Here is a 15,310-nt window from a genome sequence, read left to right as displayed (position 1 = left end):
TGATGAAAGGGATGACAGGAAATTGGGCAGTGTGGCCGTTTGTAGCAGGAGAGGAGCAACGTTTGTGGTGAGTTGGCGTGGGGAGAGAACCTATGAGGGGAGAGGAGTGGAGGATGAGGGTTAGGTGTGATGGAGATTGGAGGCAAGAGTAGTGAAGAGAGGACTGTACATGGAGGAAGGAGGAGAACATAAGACAGTGGAAGGAGGAGAACAACAGGTTAAGGAAGGAGAACTAAAGGTAGGGGACAGAAAAAATCAGCCAGATGCAAACAGATATCAGAAGGAGGAGAAGATAGAGAGGTCAGAAGTAGACAGAGTAGGACAGTACAAGATACAGCACACTGTCCAAGGGTGTAGTGGGTGAAGCCCCAATCTGAAGAGGAGGATCCCGCAGTGGGAGGAGTAATGAGCATGTGGTAGGGCTACGAGGAGGGGCAGAACCAGTGCAGGCTGACTGAAGCACGGCCGAGGGTAGACATGAAGACCCCAAGCAAGGGAGGTGATAAGACCGTCAAGGACCTCTCCATGGAAACTAGGGCCAAAAAGGCTGGTGTGCCTATTGCTGTCCGTCAACATCCAGTTCCACTGGTACACATTCTGGCACCGAAACGGCGATTAGATCACCACCCCATGGCATCTGGCGAGATAACAGGGCACCTTGTTGGGAAGCAAGTGACCAAGAGGATGTGGGTGCCAGAGGGTTACCACCAAATCTCTCTGAGCTTTTGAACAGGAGCTTTTTTTTTCAGACTAATAAGTCCAGAGATGAAAGACATACATGAACTGAAACTACAGAGGAGCTGTCCTTTTCGGTTCTGTGTTAAATTGAGCTGGGGTAGAGAGAGGAGGTGGTAAGGGTAGGAGAGCTATGTACCCACATTAAATTATAATGCAAGACTTAGTCATTTGTTTGTTTGTTTGTTTTATTCACTTATAATGTGCACCAAACCCGAAGGTAAACCGGGTGCAGCAGTACAGAATATGCAAGGTTTGAAGTTACACGGTTACAGATTACAAGTAAAACAAAATATATACAGGCCATAGAAGGTCAGTTAAAGATTACAAGAAAGACAGAATATATATGGGCAGTAGAAGGTCACAACACTAGACAAAAGGGAAAATGTACAAATGGGCAGCAGGATGGTGAGTATATATGTGTATATATATATATATATATACGTATATATATATATATATATATGCACACACTACACTAGAAGGTAACATGAGTTTTGTAAGAGCTAGTGAGCAGCTAGTCGTCGGCAGACTTCAGCAGATTGATATAGTTGGATCTGAATTTCAGATAATGCTGCTCCTCACGTAGAGGATTTGGCAATTAATTCCATAATAGGGCCGCTCGGACCTGGAAGCTGCCTCCCCCAGCCTTAGCCAGCCTGAATCTCATATGATAAGGCTGTTGACATTGGTGGTTCTTGTCAGTCGGGTGGAGCCTCTCTTTAGGAATCTGTCAGTGAGATAGCTAGGTGCAGCATTATTCAAAGCTTTGTGAACAAGGGATGCAACTTTTAAGTGGATTTTGTTTTGGGTAGACAGCCAGTTGTTTTGGCTCCTTATCTTAGATATGTGCGATCTTTTGGACACGCCAAGAGCTGCTCTCAAGGCATTATTTTGTAGGATTTGAATTCTGTGGATGATAGATTTGTTTGCCACCGATTTATAGGGCCACTGTAATAGTCGAGCCTAGACAGAATCAGGGTTCTAGCTAAGATAATGCAGTTGTCATCTGAGAGAACGTTTTTACCTGCTCTAATGAGTTTATGTGTAAGCTGTGGTTGATACCAGGGATTTCACCTGTTTATCGAAGGAGAGGGTGGAATCCAGATAAAGGCCAAGTGTCTTCGCCTCCTTGGACACCTTGATGATATTGCCATCAATCTCAAAAGAAGTGTAGTCTTGACCTAATTTTTTAAGATTAGAGTGAGTACCCAGGATGATTAGCTCTGTTTTATCATCACTCAGGCATAGACCGTGGGTTGCCATCCATGCCTGGATGATGAGATACACCCTATTTACCTAGGCCAAATCCTTGTTGTAATCCCCAGAAAGTGGGAGGAGAATCTGGGTATAGTCTGCATAGTTAGTGTAGGTGATACCAAGAAGGTCCAGATCATCAAAAAGGGGCTTAGTAAATATGTTGTATAGGGTGGGGGAGACGCAAGAGCCCTGGGGAACTCCGCACAGAATGGGGATTTGGTCTGCCGCTGCCAAAGGGGAGAACACCCTCATAGTCCTGTCGCTGAGGAAAGACTCAATCCAGGTTATATCCTCTTTGGAAAAATGTGCAGCTGAGTCTAGGTGGCTGCAAAGGACCTTGTGGTCGACAAGGTCGAATGCAGCCGATAGGTCTAGCAACAGGAGAAGGGCTGTTTTACCTTTGTCTCGTAGTTCATCTATTTGTGCCTTCAAATCGATGAGGGCAGTCTCAGTGCCATGTTGGGGTTGGAATCCTGATTGACGTGCTACTAACAGCTTATTTTGTTCCAAGAATGTTTGAATTTGGTTGTAAGCAATCTTGTCCAGGATTTTAAGCAAAAATGGGACTGTCCTGACGGGATGGTAGTTTGTAGGTATAAGTGGGTCTAGGGTTTGCTTTTTAAGCAAAGGCAGTACCCAAGATTCTTTCAAGTTGGTGGGCACAGTTCCCGATGCAAATGAAAGCGTTGATAAGTTTAGATACAAACGGGGACAGATCTCTGGCAGCATCTTTTATAAAATGGGCAGGGCAGAGGTCGCCTTGGCAGTGTATGGCTTGAGAGAGAGGATGACTTTCTCTACCTCAAGAATAGAGATATTTGAGAACATGAATCGCACAACTGAGTCCTGTTCCTTTGAAGGGGGGTCGGTATTCAGATTGTTAGTCTGGGTTGGTTGATTGAGAGAGGCTTAGCTATTTTCTTTTGGAGCATAGTTACTTTGTATGATAGTGCTTGTTGTGTATCTGAGCACCATGTTTTATCTTTGGAGCATGTATCCGGAATGGGGATGGGTGACTCTAATTCCTTGAGGATGGTGAACATCCTTATGGATGATGTGCTTAAAGGCTCAATTGCAGTTGGATTTTTTATTAAGCAATTAAATTACATCTTGGACAAACGAAGTTGGAATTATCAAGTGCGGAAGTTAGGGGTTGAGCACATTAAGTAGGGTAACTACCAGAATGTTCAACGTGGACATAGTGAAAAGTTGAAGGCAAAGAATGTTGGGTGCTACACATTGTTGATGTGCTATTTAACTTAATGAAAGGTTCTAAGATGATTAAGTATCATTTGTTTTTCAAGTCCATGTTGAAGTAACCATGCTGTTAAAATACTATTGCAGATGTTTAAACTCCGTTTTTAACTAAATGTTTATGGACATTGGATTTCTGAAGAAGTTGTTCTCTGGTGGTCACGGCCTTGTCTATGAGTTTCATGCATGCCCCCCCCTCCCCTCCAGATCCCCCGATTGGGGTCTGGGTGAATCATCTGGCTACGGTGAAGGCCCATTAATAGTTCACCACTAAGTATAGTCTTTCAAGGCATCGCCAGATTCAATCTGCTACTATGGGTGCCCTTATCCAGGGTCTTAGACAGCAGGGGGCAGGTCAGTGATTGGTATCAACCTCTCCGTCAAGCACCACAGTGTGTCCATTGTAGTTGCTATCAGGTGTACTCGTCTCAAGAGCTCTTTGGGCAAAATCAAGAAGGATTTTCTGCTGAGTCACTATTACCAGGTCAGTAATCTTAGGAAGCAACCCTGGTGGATTTGTGTGGTCAAAGTGTTTTCCAGGGTTTCCCAGATGCTGTCAGAGCGATTAACAGATCTGCCTTGCAGTTATGTCTAGCCTACTACGCCCGATCCTCGTTCCCTTGACATCCTCTGTAGTTGTGGCGTGGCATGAGTATGTGTAGTCTCTTATTTCGGTAGTGTCTTACTCCTGAAGGTGACTAGCCCCTGATCTGCATGTATGTAGGTGATTTATATAGTGCAAACCTAGCTCTAAAGCAAAGGACCTGTACAAGTGGAAGGGGGGATACAGCAAGAGGAGGGCGAGGTGAAGAGAATTGGAGGAGGACCCAACGTCTTTCTCACTTTGGAAAGTATTAAGAGAAAGTTCCAAGCACCACTCTAGCCCTGTAACTGCATCCAGGAGAAGATGGCGGATTACAGTGGCACCCGTGTGTCCTTCAATGCCTCCCAGACTGAGCCACGGGGTCAGGTAGCACAATATACAAAACAGTCATTCGCCTGTTACCGCAGCACTTCCTCAGGTGGTGCATACTCCCATGTAGGGGCCAAGAGGGGAATACCGGGGTCAAAAACAACAGCTTCAGCATTCCCATTCACCCATCTAAAATGGGGAAATGGGACAGGAGTAAAGATGGTGAGGAAATGGGGCGAGAGAGAGGTACCCATGGGTAAGAAAAAAAAGGGGGAACAAGCGGAAACACAATGGCTGAAATTTTTGCTGCAACATTAAAAAACAGCATTTAACCCAGGCAATCTCGGACCACACCCCTGTATCTGCAGTTATAAGCATAAAAGCCCCCCCCCATGCTGCAATAAGATACTGGAAATTATACGACGCTTTGCTGTTAGATGAGGCTATTAAAAGGGAAACTACGGGAAAACACTAACCAACTATTTCTCGGAAAACACAGTAGCTGACACCGCCATAGATGTAATTTGGGACACCATGAAAACAGTAGTTAGGTGGACACTCATCAGTGCAGGGGCCGAACAGCGGAGAGTCTCGAAAATCTAGGGAAACAAACTAGAGGGTTCGGTTACATCACTAGAAAAAGAGTTACACACCCACTGGTCTAGAAATGGGAAAGAGCATTGAAACAAGCTTAAATAGCACTAGAAATGCACTGGGCTAACAGGTCAGCGAAATCATTGGCCTACACAAAACAGTTCTATTACAGTAGAAATAATAAGGCAAACCGGATGCTAGCATATAAGCTCAAAAAGATACGCAACAGGAACAATATTTCATGCCTAATTGGAGAAGATGGCAAACTCCGATATACAGAGAGGGACAAAATGGAAGTGATGGTGAACCACCACAAGACAGTAATGATTGGCCCGCCCACACCTCTCGATAATCTACCCGAATATTTGCTACCTACCATCCCCCAACAACACAAACAACTACTGGAAATCCTAGATGACCGTATTACATTGGAAGGGACCAGTGAAGCCATCAAGTCACTGAATCCCACCGCCCCAGGCCCCGACGGGCTAACAGCGAAATTTCTATAAAACGTACTCACATATACTGAACAGGAACCATCACGAAATCAATGGCGGTGTCTCTAACAATATTAGTCCACAAACCAGGGAAAGTCCCCACACACCTACAGACCAATAACGTTGATGAACAATGACGGGAAGATATTTTCAAAGGTATTAGCATCCAGGCTTAAACCACATCTCCCAGACATAATAGCCTGCAACCAAACCAGATTCATTCCAGGGAGCGGAACACACGACAACATCACACGACAACATCAGGCACACCATAGATCTCATAGAAAGTGCGGGTAGGTTGGGGGAGGAAATGCCCGCAAGGCATTTGACTTGGTTGACTGGGGTTACATCAGGAACGTACTGTCTAATCAGGGGTTTGGCCCAAATTTCATTAAATGGACAGTGGCCAACTATCAGAACCCTACCACAACTACAAGTCAATGGCATCAGATCAGAAACTATACACATCTCCAGGGGAACAAGACAGGGATTCCCCCTATCACTGTTGGTTTTTGCCCTGTCCATGGAGCCATTTGCAAATAGGGTCCGACAAAACAAGGAGATAAAGGGGCTCAAAGTGGGGGACCGCGAGTACAAGATCGCACTATACGCAGACGATGTGCTTGTGACTGCAACCACCCCAAGGGCATCTCTGGATCACCTATGGGAGGAGATCGAGGAATTTGGCAGGGTGTCTGGATTCAGGGTAAACTTGGAGAAGTCAGCTGCAATGGTAGTCACTTCCGCAAATATACAAAGGGTAGAGCTAGGCCCCTCCCTGCCGATCCCGTGGGCGGACTCCTCAATTAAATATCTGGGGGTTCAGATTCCCAGGGATACCTCACGAGTTTACCAAAGCAACTTCCTGCAGCTGTTTAACGAGCTCAAGTGCGACCTAGAGCACTGGAAGGTCCAGAAGATCTCCTGGCTCAGGCGTATAGCTGTGGTAAAGATGAACCTGTTACCCAGATTACTCTATTACTGTGCAGCCCTCCCGGTCCATATCCCAGAAAAAGAGCTACTCTCCCTGCAGAGAAATATACAAAAATGTATCTGGGGTGGGAAGAAACCTAGAATTGCTAAGAAAATCATGCTACGGAAGAGCTCTTGGGGGGTTTGGAGTCCCGGATGTATCAAGGTAGTCCCTAGCAGCACAATTATCCTATCCATATGCGTGGGTCCAATCAGAAGATCAGCCAAGTTGGCGACAAATAGAGGAAGCCTGGTGCCCAGTCCCTCTGGTCCCTCTGCCCGATCTCCCACACCTACCGACCCTCACAGCAACAATAAACACTACCCAAAAATGGAAAATGGCAGCTTGGAAATGGGGTCGTAAGGGCACAGTAGGACCACTCACACTATTCTGGATTAACCCAGAATTCACACCTGACATCCCCCCATATGGTTTCACGGCATGGAAAGAGGGTGGTCTGCAAAATCTGAGGGATTTCCTAGAGGGAGGCTCCCCTATCACTTTTTCAAAATGCAAAGAAAAATGTAAGATGACTGAAGCAGAAAGGTTCCATTACACCCAGCTGAGGCACTGGGCCTCGCACAGAACAGTCAGTGAAAAGGACTCTTGAGATCTGACGACTTTAGAGATCAACCTTCGATCAGAAACGACTAGGGGGAAAATATCCACAGTCTACCGCCTATTATAATGAACAGATCCCACAAAAAAAGAGAAATATATGCTCGACTTAGAGAGGGATCTGGGTCGTGAATTAGATATTGAAGAACGGGGGAAGATCTGGTCTAGGCTTCACTATGCACTCAGTGCGTCTCAAATAGGGAAGGGCGCTATAAACTCTGTTATAGGTATTATGTCCCTCCAGACCAACTAAACAAATCTAATCCGAACATCCCCCCAAACTGTTGGAGAGGACGTGCAGAGAAAGGCACACTGTTTCACATGGTATGGCCACCCTCCCGTGGGATCCTGGAATAATACTCATGGGGGAAACCGGGGGAGGAGAATTCCCGTTGTCAGGACACATGGCGCGCCTATGCACACACCTCCTCCTCGCAGCAAAGATTGCTATGGCCCAGCTATGGAAGAATGCAGAGGGACCCTCTACACCGCTCTGGTGGTTTAAATGTTGGGAAATCATAGTGGCGGAAAAGATTACAGCGATTCGCTCTGGGAATCTGACCTCATTCCTTAACACGTGCGCACCACTTGTGGACTACTCAGAAAGATACCCAGCTCTCACCAGAAGACCCCCGCTAACACGCTGGCTGCATAGCGATCCGTACTATAACACAGATGGAGGAGGTGAGATGTAGAGGTAACCAAAAACTATATACAGAGATACTGCGAAGTGGAGCAATCCCCCTCACCCCCTAACGTCGCCTATCCTGTAGTGGACTGTGATGCGGGTTGAGGACCCAGCTTAATAACTAATTGCTTAACTAAATGTCATGTTGATGTCAGTGTACATGTATGCCTTTGTTGAAATGCATAATAAAATGTATTGTTTAAAAAAAAAACATTTTCACACAGATCGGAAATTTATGCCTTAGTGTTCTAGGCACGATCAACAGGTAGCAAGATACTTTTTGGGGCTCCTTACTTCACAGCATCCCTCATGGTTCACCCCTCCATATCCTCTATGATCTTTGGTTGCTTTGAACTATATGTTAGGTGAAGCACAGGGTGGACCACCCTACCTCGCAGGTGCTGATTTGACTTGATTTTTCCCCTGCACCGAGACTCACAAGGCCCAAGCTTTCCACCCATCAGGGTCCAGTGATCAGCCGAGGTGATTGTGTGGCCTCAGGAAGTATTTGTACATACAGACTGTCTGTTGAGACTCGCTGGTTGTGTTTCCAGCCACTTTATAGAAAACACACCACAACATATTACACTGCAGTGCCTCACAAAGGGAAGCTTTGATGCTGGAACTCAGGTATTCTATTTAGTGGTCATTTTAGGGGACATTGACACTGAACTAGAAAGTATTGCCTATTTCCTAAATTCGAACTAGACTTACCAACTAGGTGGTGGCCAAACCAACTGAAACTCTTGGGTAGTGAGCTCATGCTTGATGAAAAAGTTCTATTTTACAATTTTCCTTGTATTAGCAATTGATTTTCCTCTAATGTATGTTTTGGAATACAAGTCCTTTTTTGCTATATGCCAAAGTATTTGGTGCTTCTTTTCCAGAGCTCATTGGCCTGCCGTGGATGTTTTTCAGCTACTCGATCATGAGCCTAGCATCGCTCGTCTTCACCATGATGTTTGTACCGGAGACGAAGGGGCGCTCTTTGGAAGAAATATCCGAGCAACTTGCTAAAAAGTAGGCTGAAGACTTGTTTTTTCCTTGTCTGATGTGAGTGTGACAGACATGCGTGGTGTTTAGGCTAATCGTGTATACTCATTAGCAAACCCATTGGGGCTAAGTCTGGTACTCAAGGTTGTTTCTTTCGAAAATAGAATGTACAAGAACAAAAAGGTTGATCTATAAAGGGATTTGCAGTCCTTTGTATAGTAAGTTTGGATACATTGGTTTACTTGTCAGAAACATACATGCGTCTCCACTTGCAACTGTGAAACACATAAAATTACCTGGCTAGCCTAGCACAATGTTGCAAAAATAATTCAGATGCATATAGTCACAATAGTAAACTCTTCAGTGCCGGGTATAATAATAATCAGAGGCATTGCTAGGGGGGTCTGAGGGAGCTATAGCCCCGGGTCTTTTGGTTGTAGCCCCAGATAGAAGCTCAGAGGCTACAACCAAAAGGCTAGCTAGTCTCCAGTCCTGACAGTCCCTAAATTAGCGTAGCCCCGGATCTTTTGCAGAACTAGCAACACCACTGATGATGATAATAATAATAATAGTAATAACCTGGTGATTTGTATTGCGTCTCAAGCAGATCCTCTTTAAGTGCTTTAATAATCAGTGTATGTGCTATTACCCACTAGTGGTACTCAATTTATCGAACTCAGAAGGTTCCAGGGCTGAGTGGACACAAACAGGGTTTCGAACTTGTGTCAGGATGCATGCCGCATGTGAGCTAATCAGACGTCTTAATCCACTTCGGGATGAGGAGGCAAGCTCCTGACAGTGGACCTCATTCTGACCCTGCCGGTATCCTGAAGACAGATGCTCACCCCATTCTTCGGGTAGATGAGGTCATTGACAAGCTCAGCGCTGCCAAGTACATGAGTACTTTTGACATCACGGCAAAGTACTGGCAGGTCAGCTTGACAGACAGCGCGAGATAGAGGTCAGCATTCTCAACGCCAGAAGGACATTATGAGTTCTGTGTGATGCCCTTTGGATTGAAGAATGCCCCTGCCACTTTTCAGAGGATGATTCACCCGGTTTTGTCTAGCCTGGAACATTTCATTGGGGCTTATTTAGATGACATTGCTGTGTTCTGCCAATCCTGGGAAGATCACTTATCCCACCTGAAACAAGTACTTCATGCGCTGCAGAATGCAGGTTTGACTTTCAAGTCCACAAAGTGCCAGATAGCACAGGGCACAGTGACTTACCTAGGCCACCAGGTCGGTGGAGGTAAGAAACAACCTTTTGAAGCGAAAGTACAGACTGTGAAGGATTTAGACATCCCCACCACACAGATACAGGTGAGAGCCTTTCTTGGTCTCACTGGGTACTACAGTCATTCAGGAAGGGGTATGGGACCATTGCCATGCGCCTGAATGATGTAACTTCCATGAAAATGCCAAAGAAGGTAACTTGGACCGCCGCCTGTCAAACCTCCCTACAGAATTTGAAGGATGGATTGTGCAGGGACCCAGTTCTGAAAGTGCCAGACTATGGTCAGGAGTTCATTATCCAGACCGACACCTGTGATTTTGGGATTGGAGCAGTGCTAGCGCAGCTAAACTCTCAAGGGGTAGAGCAGGCGATTGACAAAAAGGGAAAGGAACTGGGCTGCCGTTGAAAAAGAGGCTTACGCAGTAGTGTAGGCAGTAAAAAAGCTGAAACCCTTCAGGTTTGGGTCGTACTTTACTATCCAAAAAGACCACCAGCCTCTTCAATGGTTAATGGCCATGCAAGGGGGAGAACCCTAAGCATTTGCGTTGGGCCATATCACAAAAGGGATTACTGTTACGCTCACCTTGTCTCTGCTGGGACATTGGTGCACGGTTGGAGCCCTCCCTGGATTCGGCTCCCCTGGATCGATTCTCACCCCCTGCTGCTGCCCAGTACACTTTTCTGGATGCTGATACTGCCCATGCGGGAACACGAGAGGTAATAAGAAGGGAGTGGAGGTATCGTGACTCTCTTCGGATCTTTTGTGCCAAAATGAGGTGAGTAAGCTTTTTCCCATATAGGTTCACCTCGTATTTAGTGAGGGCGAGCTCTCCGTCCTGCTTCTCATCAGCAGGGGCGCTTCCTGATGACCCAGTTGCTTCACTGGTCCATTGATGTGGTGGCCCAGACCGGCTGTGACCGAAGGTAATAGTTTTTGTGTAGATTATTGTTCATATGAGTATTAATTCCGTGTCACATGATTTAAGTTCGTTCTCTTGTAATGTCTCTTTCTCTCCAACAGGTGATGGCGACCCAGCGGAGCCGTTACGCCGATGCAGAACTTCGAAGTGTTCCCCAAGAGGATGACAAGTCGGAATCTTAAGGTATGCGCGAGATGCAAGGGCGCGCAACCTTGAATAATGTCTGTATCTGGTTTCTAACCTTGTTTCTTCTTTTCTCCTGCAGGGATGATCTAGCGGCGTCCTGAGAAGAGTTGCGGAGCGCGGACCTGATGGCGGTGAAAGAAGTCTGTGACCGCGATGAGGCTGACCGGTGAGTTGGTGCTCGAGTGGAGAGTCGGGTAAGTGTGCTCTGGCCGGGCAAGGATGGAGTCGCTGCAAGCAGGTATGAGGCGCTTCAGCGATGATTCGGCTGGTTCTGATGGAGAAAAAACGGGTAAGTGCGCCTCTGCGATGGTTTTGCTGATTCTGCAGGTAAGATGCTTCTCCGCGATGGTATTGCTGCTTCTGCACGTAAGATGCTTCTCTGCGATGATTTTGCTGCTTCGGCAGGTAAGATGCTTCACTGCAATGGTTTTGCTGTACAACATGTAAGTGGTTTCTCCGAGATGGGTCGTTGGAGAACAGGATGGATGCTTCCCCAAGATGGTTGCACAGGAACAAAGGTAAGGTGTTTCTCAGGCGACGGTGAGCGTTATGCTGCTTGGGCAGACTAACGCGAATCCTAGGCCTGCGGGTGGGGCAGGCTTAAATAGCCTGGTCTCGGCCACGCCCCCTTGTTCTGCTAGATGGCTCCACTCTGCCACTCCCAAATGCTTCTGCATGTGCAGCTTCTTGGATTCCTGTGGCCACGCCCGGCCCGGATGCGAGTGGCTGACTGAGATGAAGTGGAATAGCACGTGCCAGGGGAAAAGGTGTGCAGAGCACACTTTCTTATGAGCCTGGCGCCAAAGGCGCCAGGACTAGGTCCAGCTGGACCCTTTAAGGGATGAGGACTGGGGTTCCAGTCCAGTGGCCATGACAATTACATATGGACATCCAGCACAAGCCAGGCTCCCAGCATGGAAATGCTGATGGCCTCAGCCGGTACTTTCACATAGATGATGAACCAGACCCTCAATAGTGTGGTGGTTCACATGTTTAGACGGGGTAGGTGGGTATGTAAGGAATTCGACCATCCATGCTGTGGGTGTGTGCTCGCCTGGGTTTTTTGACATTTTTTATGAAATGATGGTAGACCAACCTCAAGAAAATGTGTGGGGCTAATCCACACACATTTTCCTATGCTCACCACATGACATACGCATAGACCCGTGTACTTTTGGTGGACAAAGCCAACAGGTGCAGTCCCTCATGTCATAGTTAGTTGGAATATGACAGGAGGAGTGCACGATGCATCTCCAGAAGGGGTTGGACAAAACCTTCCCCTGCCATGGCCAGCTTGATTAACTAACAAGGGCTCCATGGATCTGCCCTGCTCTTTTGATGGGCCCTGCAGCTGGTGGCAGTGATTAGCATAATTAACATAATAATACAGTGCATCCTGTTAGCACTGAAGTTGGTGGTAATTTCTATCTGGAATTTGATAAAGAAGATGTGTTATATTATATCAACAAGACGAGTCGATCGAGGGACCCTGGCCCTGATGGGCTGTCTAATTTTACTCTTATATAATATCCTGAAATTTCGTCTGAAATTCTTTTTAATATATTTACCAATATAGACCGAACTCAAATGTTGCCACAATAATGGAAACACTCCATTATCCTACCAGTGTATAAGAAGGGTAACCGATGTAAGCCATCCAGTTACGTGCCTATTGCCCTCCAGGATGCCCCTGGAAAAATCTTTAACCGGATTTTCCTTAGAGATCTAAATAAGTGGGCCACTGATGCAAAAAGGGACCCTTTTAATTGGGCTTTGTGACTGGTTTAGGGACTGTTCCAAACATCATTACATTGAATATGATCTCAGTGTGCCACCCAGAATCAACCATTATACTTAGCATTTGTTGTTTTCCGGGTGGCCTATGACTCCATTGATCGCCAGTTATTGTATAACAAATTAGCACGGTATGAATGTCCTATATCATTGATTACCCTAATCAAGCATCTACATTCTAATACCACCTTGCAGGTTAGATTAACAATTGAAGGTTTGATATCTACAGAGCGAGGCCTAAAACAAGGCTGTATTTTGGCGTCCTTTTTATTCAAACTGTTTATTTTAGATCTGGGTGAAACATTTTTGACTATGAGTGATGCTCCAAAACTTGGTGCACAGTGTATTGCTTGGATGTTGTATGCGGGCGATATTATCCTTTTGTCACAGACACCTAGTGGCCTTCAAAGTCTTTTAGACAAATTGTCTGCATATGTACTCGCAAACAATTTAACGATAAACTTGGAAAAAACACAGGTTGTGGTCTGTCATAAACATATGAATACCTGCCATAGAGAATATAGATGGTATCTTCAGAATATTGAATTATTGAGTGTGTCGGAGTATAAATACCTAGGTATGCTAATTCACAACACAATTTCTGAAGTAACTTATATTGCTGCCTTGAACTTTCAAATTGGAAACCTTGAAATCACAAGCCAAAATCCTGGTATTCAAGTATGGCACATTTTCTTATAATCACATTATGATGTTTTATCAGGCGAAGGTGGTTCTAATTTTGTTATATGGTGTGGAGACAAAGCTACCTATGAAACAGAAAGATTGGGATACATGTGAAGCTCATATTTGGAAGTGTGTGTTAAAACTACCAAATTGCACTCCACTTCCCATGATACGATTTGAATTGGGCCTTTTGTCTCTTTTTGTGCAGGTGATGTGGAAGATGTGCAGTGTTTTGTTGGGCCTAGAAGTCAACAATATTCTAAGTGTGGTTGGAAATCATATTGTAACATCAGAACAGATATTTCCCTGAAAGTGGTGAAGTTGTGTTTTAGATGCGTTATCAGATGTGTCCATTTCGTTAGATCTGTTGAAAAATCTCGATCGAGCAAAGTTAAAACTCTAACAGTATGACTGGATTTGCAATAGGGTGAAATGTAACACTTATAACGATTTTGATACTCAGTTATTTGGTTTCAAGAAATTTAGAGTTATGGCTGATTACTTTATATTAGTCATCAATATTTACAATTTAGATTGAACCTATTGCATACTTCTGAAATATTTGTAAGGCGAGGCATTTTGCCAAAAGAACTAGACTATTGTCAGTTTTGTTAAAACATTTTACACCAGGAGACATTACAGCATTTGATAGTGGTCTGCCAAGCCTTAACTCTGAAAAGACAATTGTACTTTAGTAAATTATTTTTTTTTAATTGGTGAAAAGGCAGGCGCTCTGTTGCCAGTCAATGTTTCCTGCATTAGCTTCTCCTCCAAACGCACGTTTTCATGACTCCATCAATCTTCAGGGAGGCTGTGTTTCTTTGCTTTTTCAGGCATGTCTTCATTTCCTTTTCAGGTGTGGCAAGTTAATTGACTCTAAGGATTCTGGTACTTGTATTTTTCGCACTTAGTTTTTTTTGTTGCAGGTGGCTAGAAACAACTCCCTCCATAGCACACATCTTCCCCTTGATGGGGGGAGGGGGAAAGCCATGGTTGTGGCTCTCCATTGTAAGGTATGATGGCCCTGTTGCTGCTGCCTTTTGAGCCCAGGACTCCTGGAACAATGTTTAAAAATTGGTGACAAGGCAGGCGCTCTGTTGCCAGTCAATGTTTCCTGCATTAGCTTCTCCTCCAAACACACGTTTTCATGACTCCAACATTCTTCAGGGAGGCTATGGTTCTTTGCTTTTTCAGGCGTGTACAAGTACCAGAATCCTCAGGGTCAATTATCTTGCCACACCTTAAAAAGAAATGAAGACACGCCTGAAACAGCAAAGAAACTCAGCCCCCTCTCCCCATCAAGGGGAAGATTTGTGCTATGAAGGGAGTTGTTTCCAGTCACCTGCCAGTAAAATCGAGTGTGAAAAATACAAGTACCAGAATCCTCAGTGTCAATTAACTTGCCACACCTGAAAAAGAAATGAAGACACGCCTGAAACAGCAAAGAAACTCAGCCTCCCTGAAGAGTGATGGAGTCATAAAACGTGCGTTTGGAGGAGAAGCTAATGACTGGTAACAGAGCGCCTGCCTTACCAATTTTTAAACATTGTTCCAGGAGCCCTGGGCTCAAAGGCAGTAGCAGCAGGGCCTTCATGCCTTACAGTGGAGAGCCACAACCATGGCTTTCCCCCTCTCCCCATCAAGGGGAAGATGTGTGCTATGGAGGGAGTTGTTTCCAGTCACCTGCCAGTAAAATCGAGTGTGAAAAATACAAGTACCAGAATCCTCAGTGTCAATTAACTTGCCACACCTGAAAAAGAAATGAAGACACGCCTGAAACAGCAAAGAAACTCAGCCTCCCTGAAGAGTGATGGAGTCATAAAACGTGCGTTTGGAGGAGAAGCTAATGACTGGTAACAGAGTGCCTGACTTACCAATTTTTAGTAAATTAATTTGCTTATATAAACCAATGGAACTTAATGAGATTTGGCACATCATTTTCACAAGTACTAAACTTGCGAT

At 45.3% G+C, this 15,310-nt stretch overlaps 1 protein-coding gene across 2 annotated transcripts in view; it reads left to right on the top strand.

Annotated features, from left to right (window-relative positions):
• Nucleotides 1–15,310, top strand: part of SLC2A12 (solute carrier family 2 member 12) — a 559,942-nt gene that overhangs the window by 484,765 nt on the left and 59,867 nt on the right. For both annotated transcript variants that reach the window (XM_069606690.1, XM_069606691.1), the window contains exon 4: nt 8,420–8,552. In XM_069606690.1, coding sequence (XP_069462791.1) covers nt 8,420–8,552 — 133 coding nt within the window. The remainder of the gene's footprint in view (nt 1–8,419; nt 8,553–15,310) is intronic.

This window comes from Ambystoma mexicanum, chromosome 4p, assembly GCF_040938575.1.
Source record: "Ambystoma mexicanum isolate Mex_15411 chromosome 4p, UKY_AmexF1_1, whole genome shotgun sequence".
Taxonomy (NCBI): Eukaryota; Metazoa; Chordata; class Amphibia; order Caudata; family Ambystomatidae; genus Ambystoma; species Ambystoma mexicanum.
The sequence above is the reverse complement of the archived record's forward strand: the minus strand, read 5'-3'. Positions and strand labels throughout refer to the sequence as shown.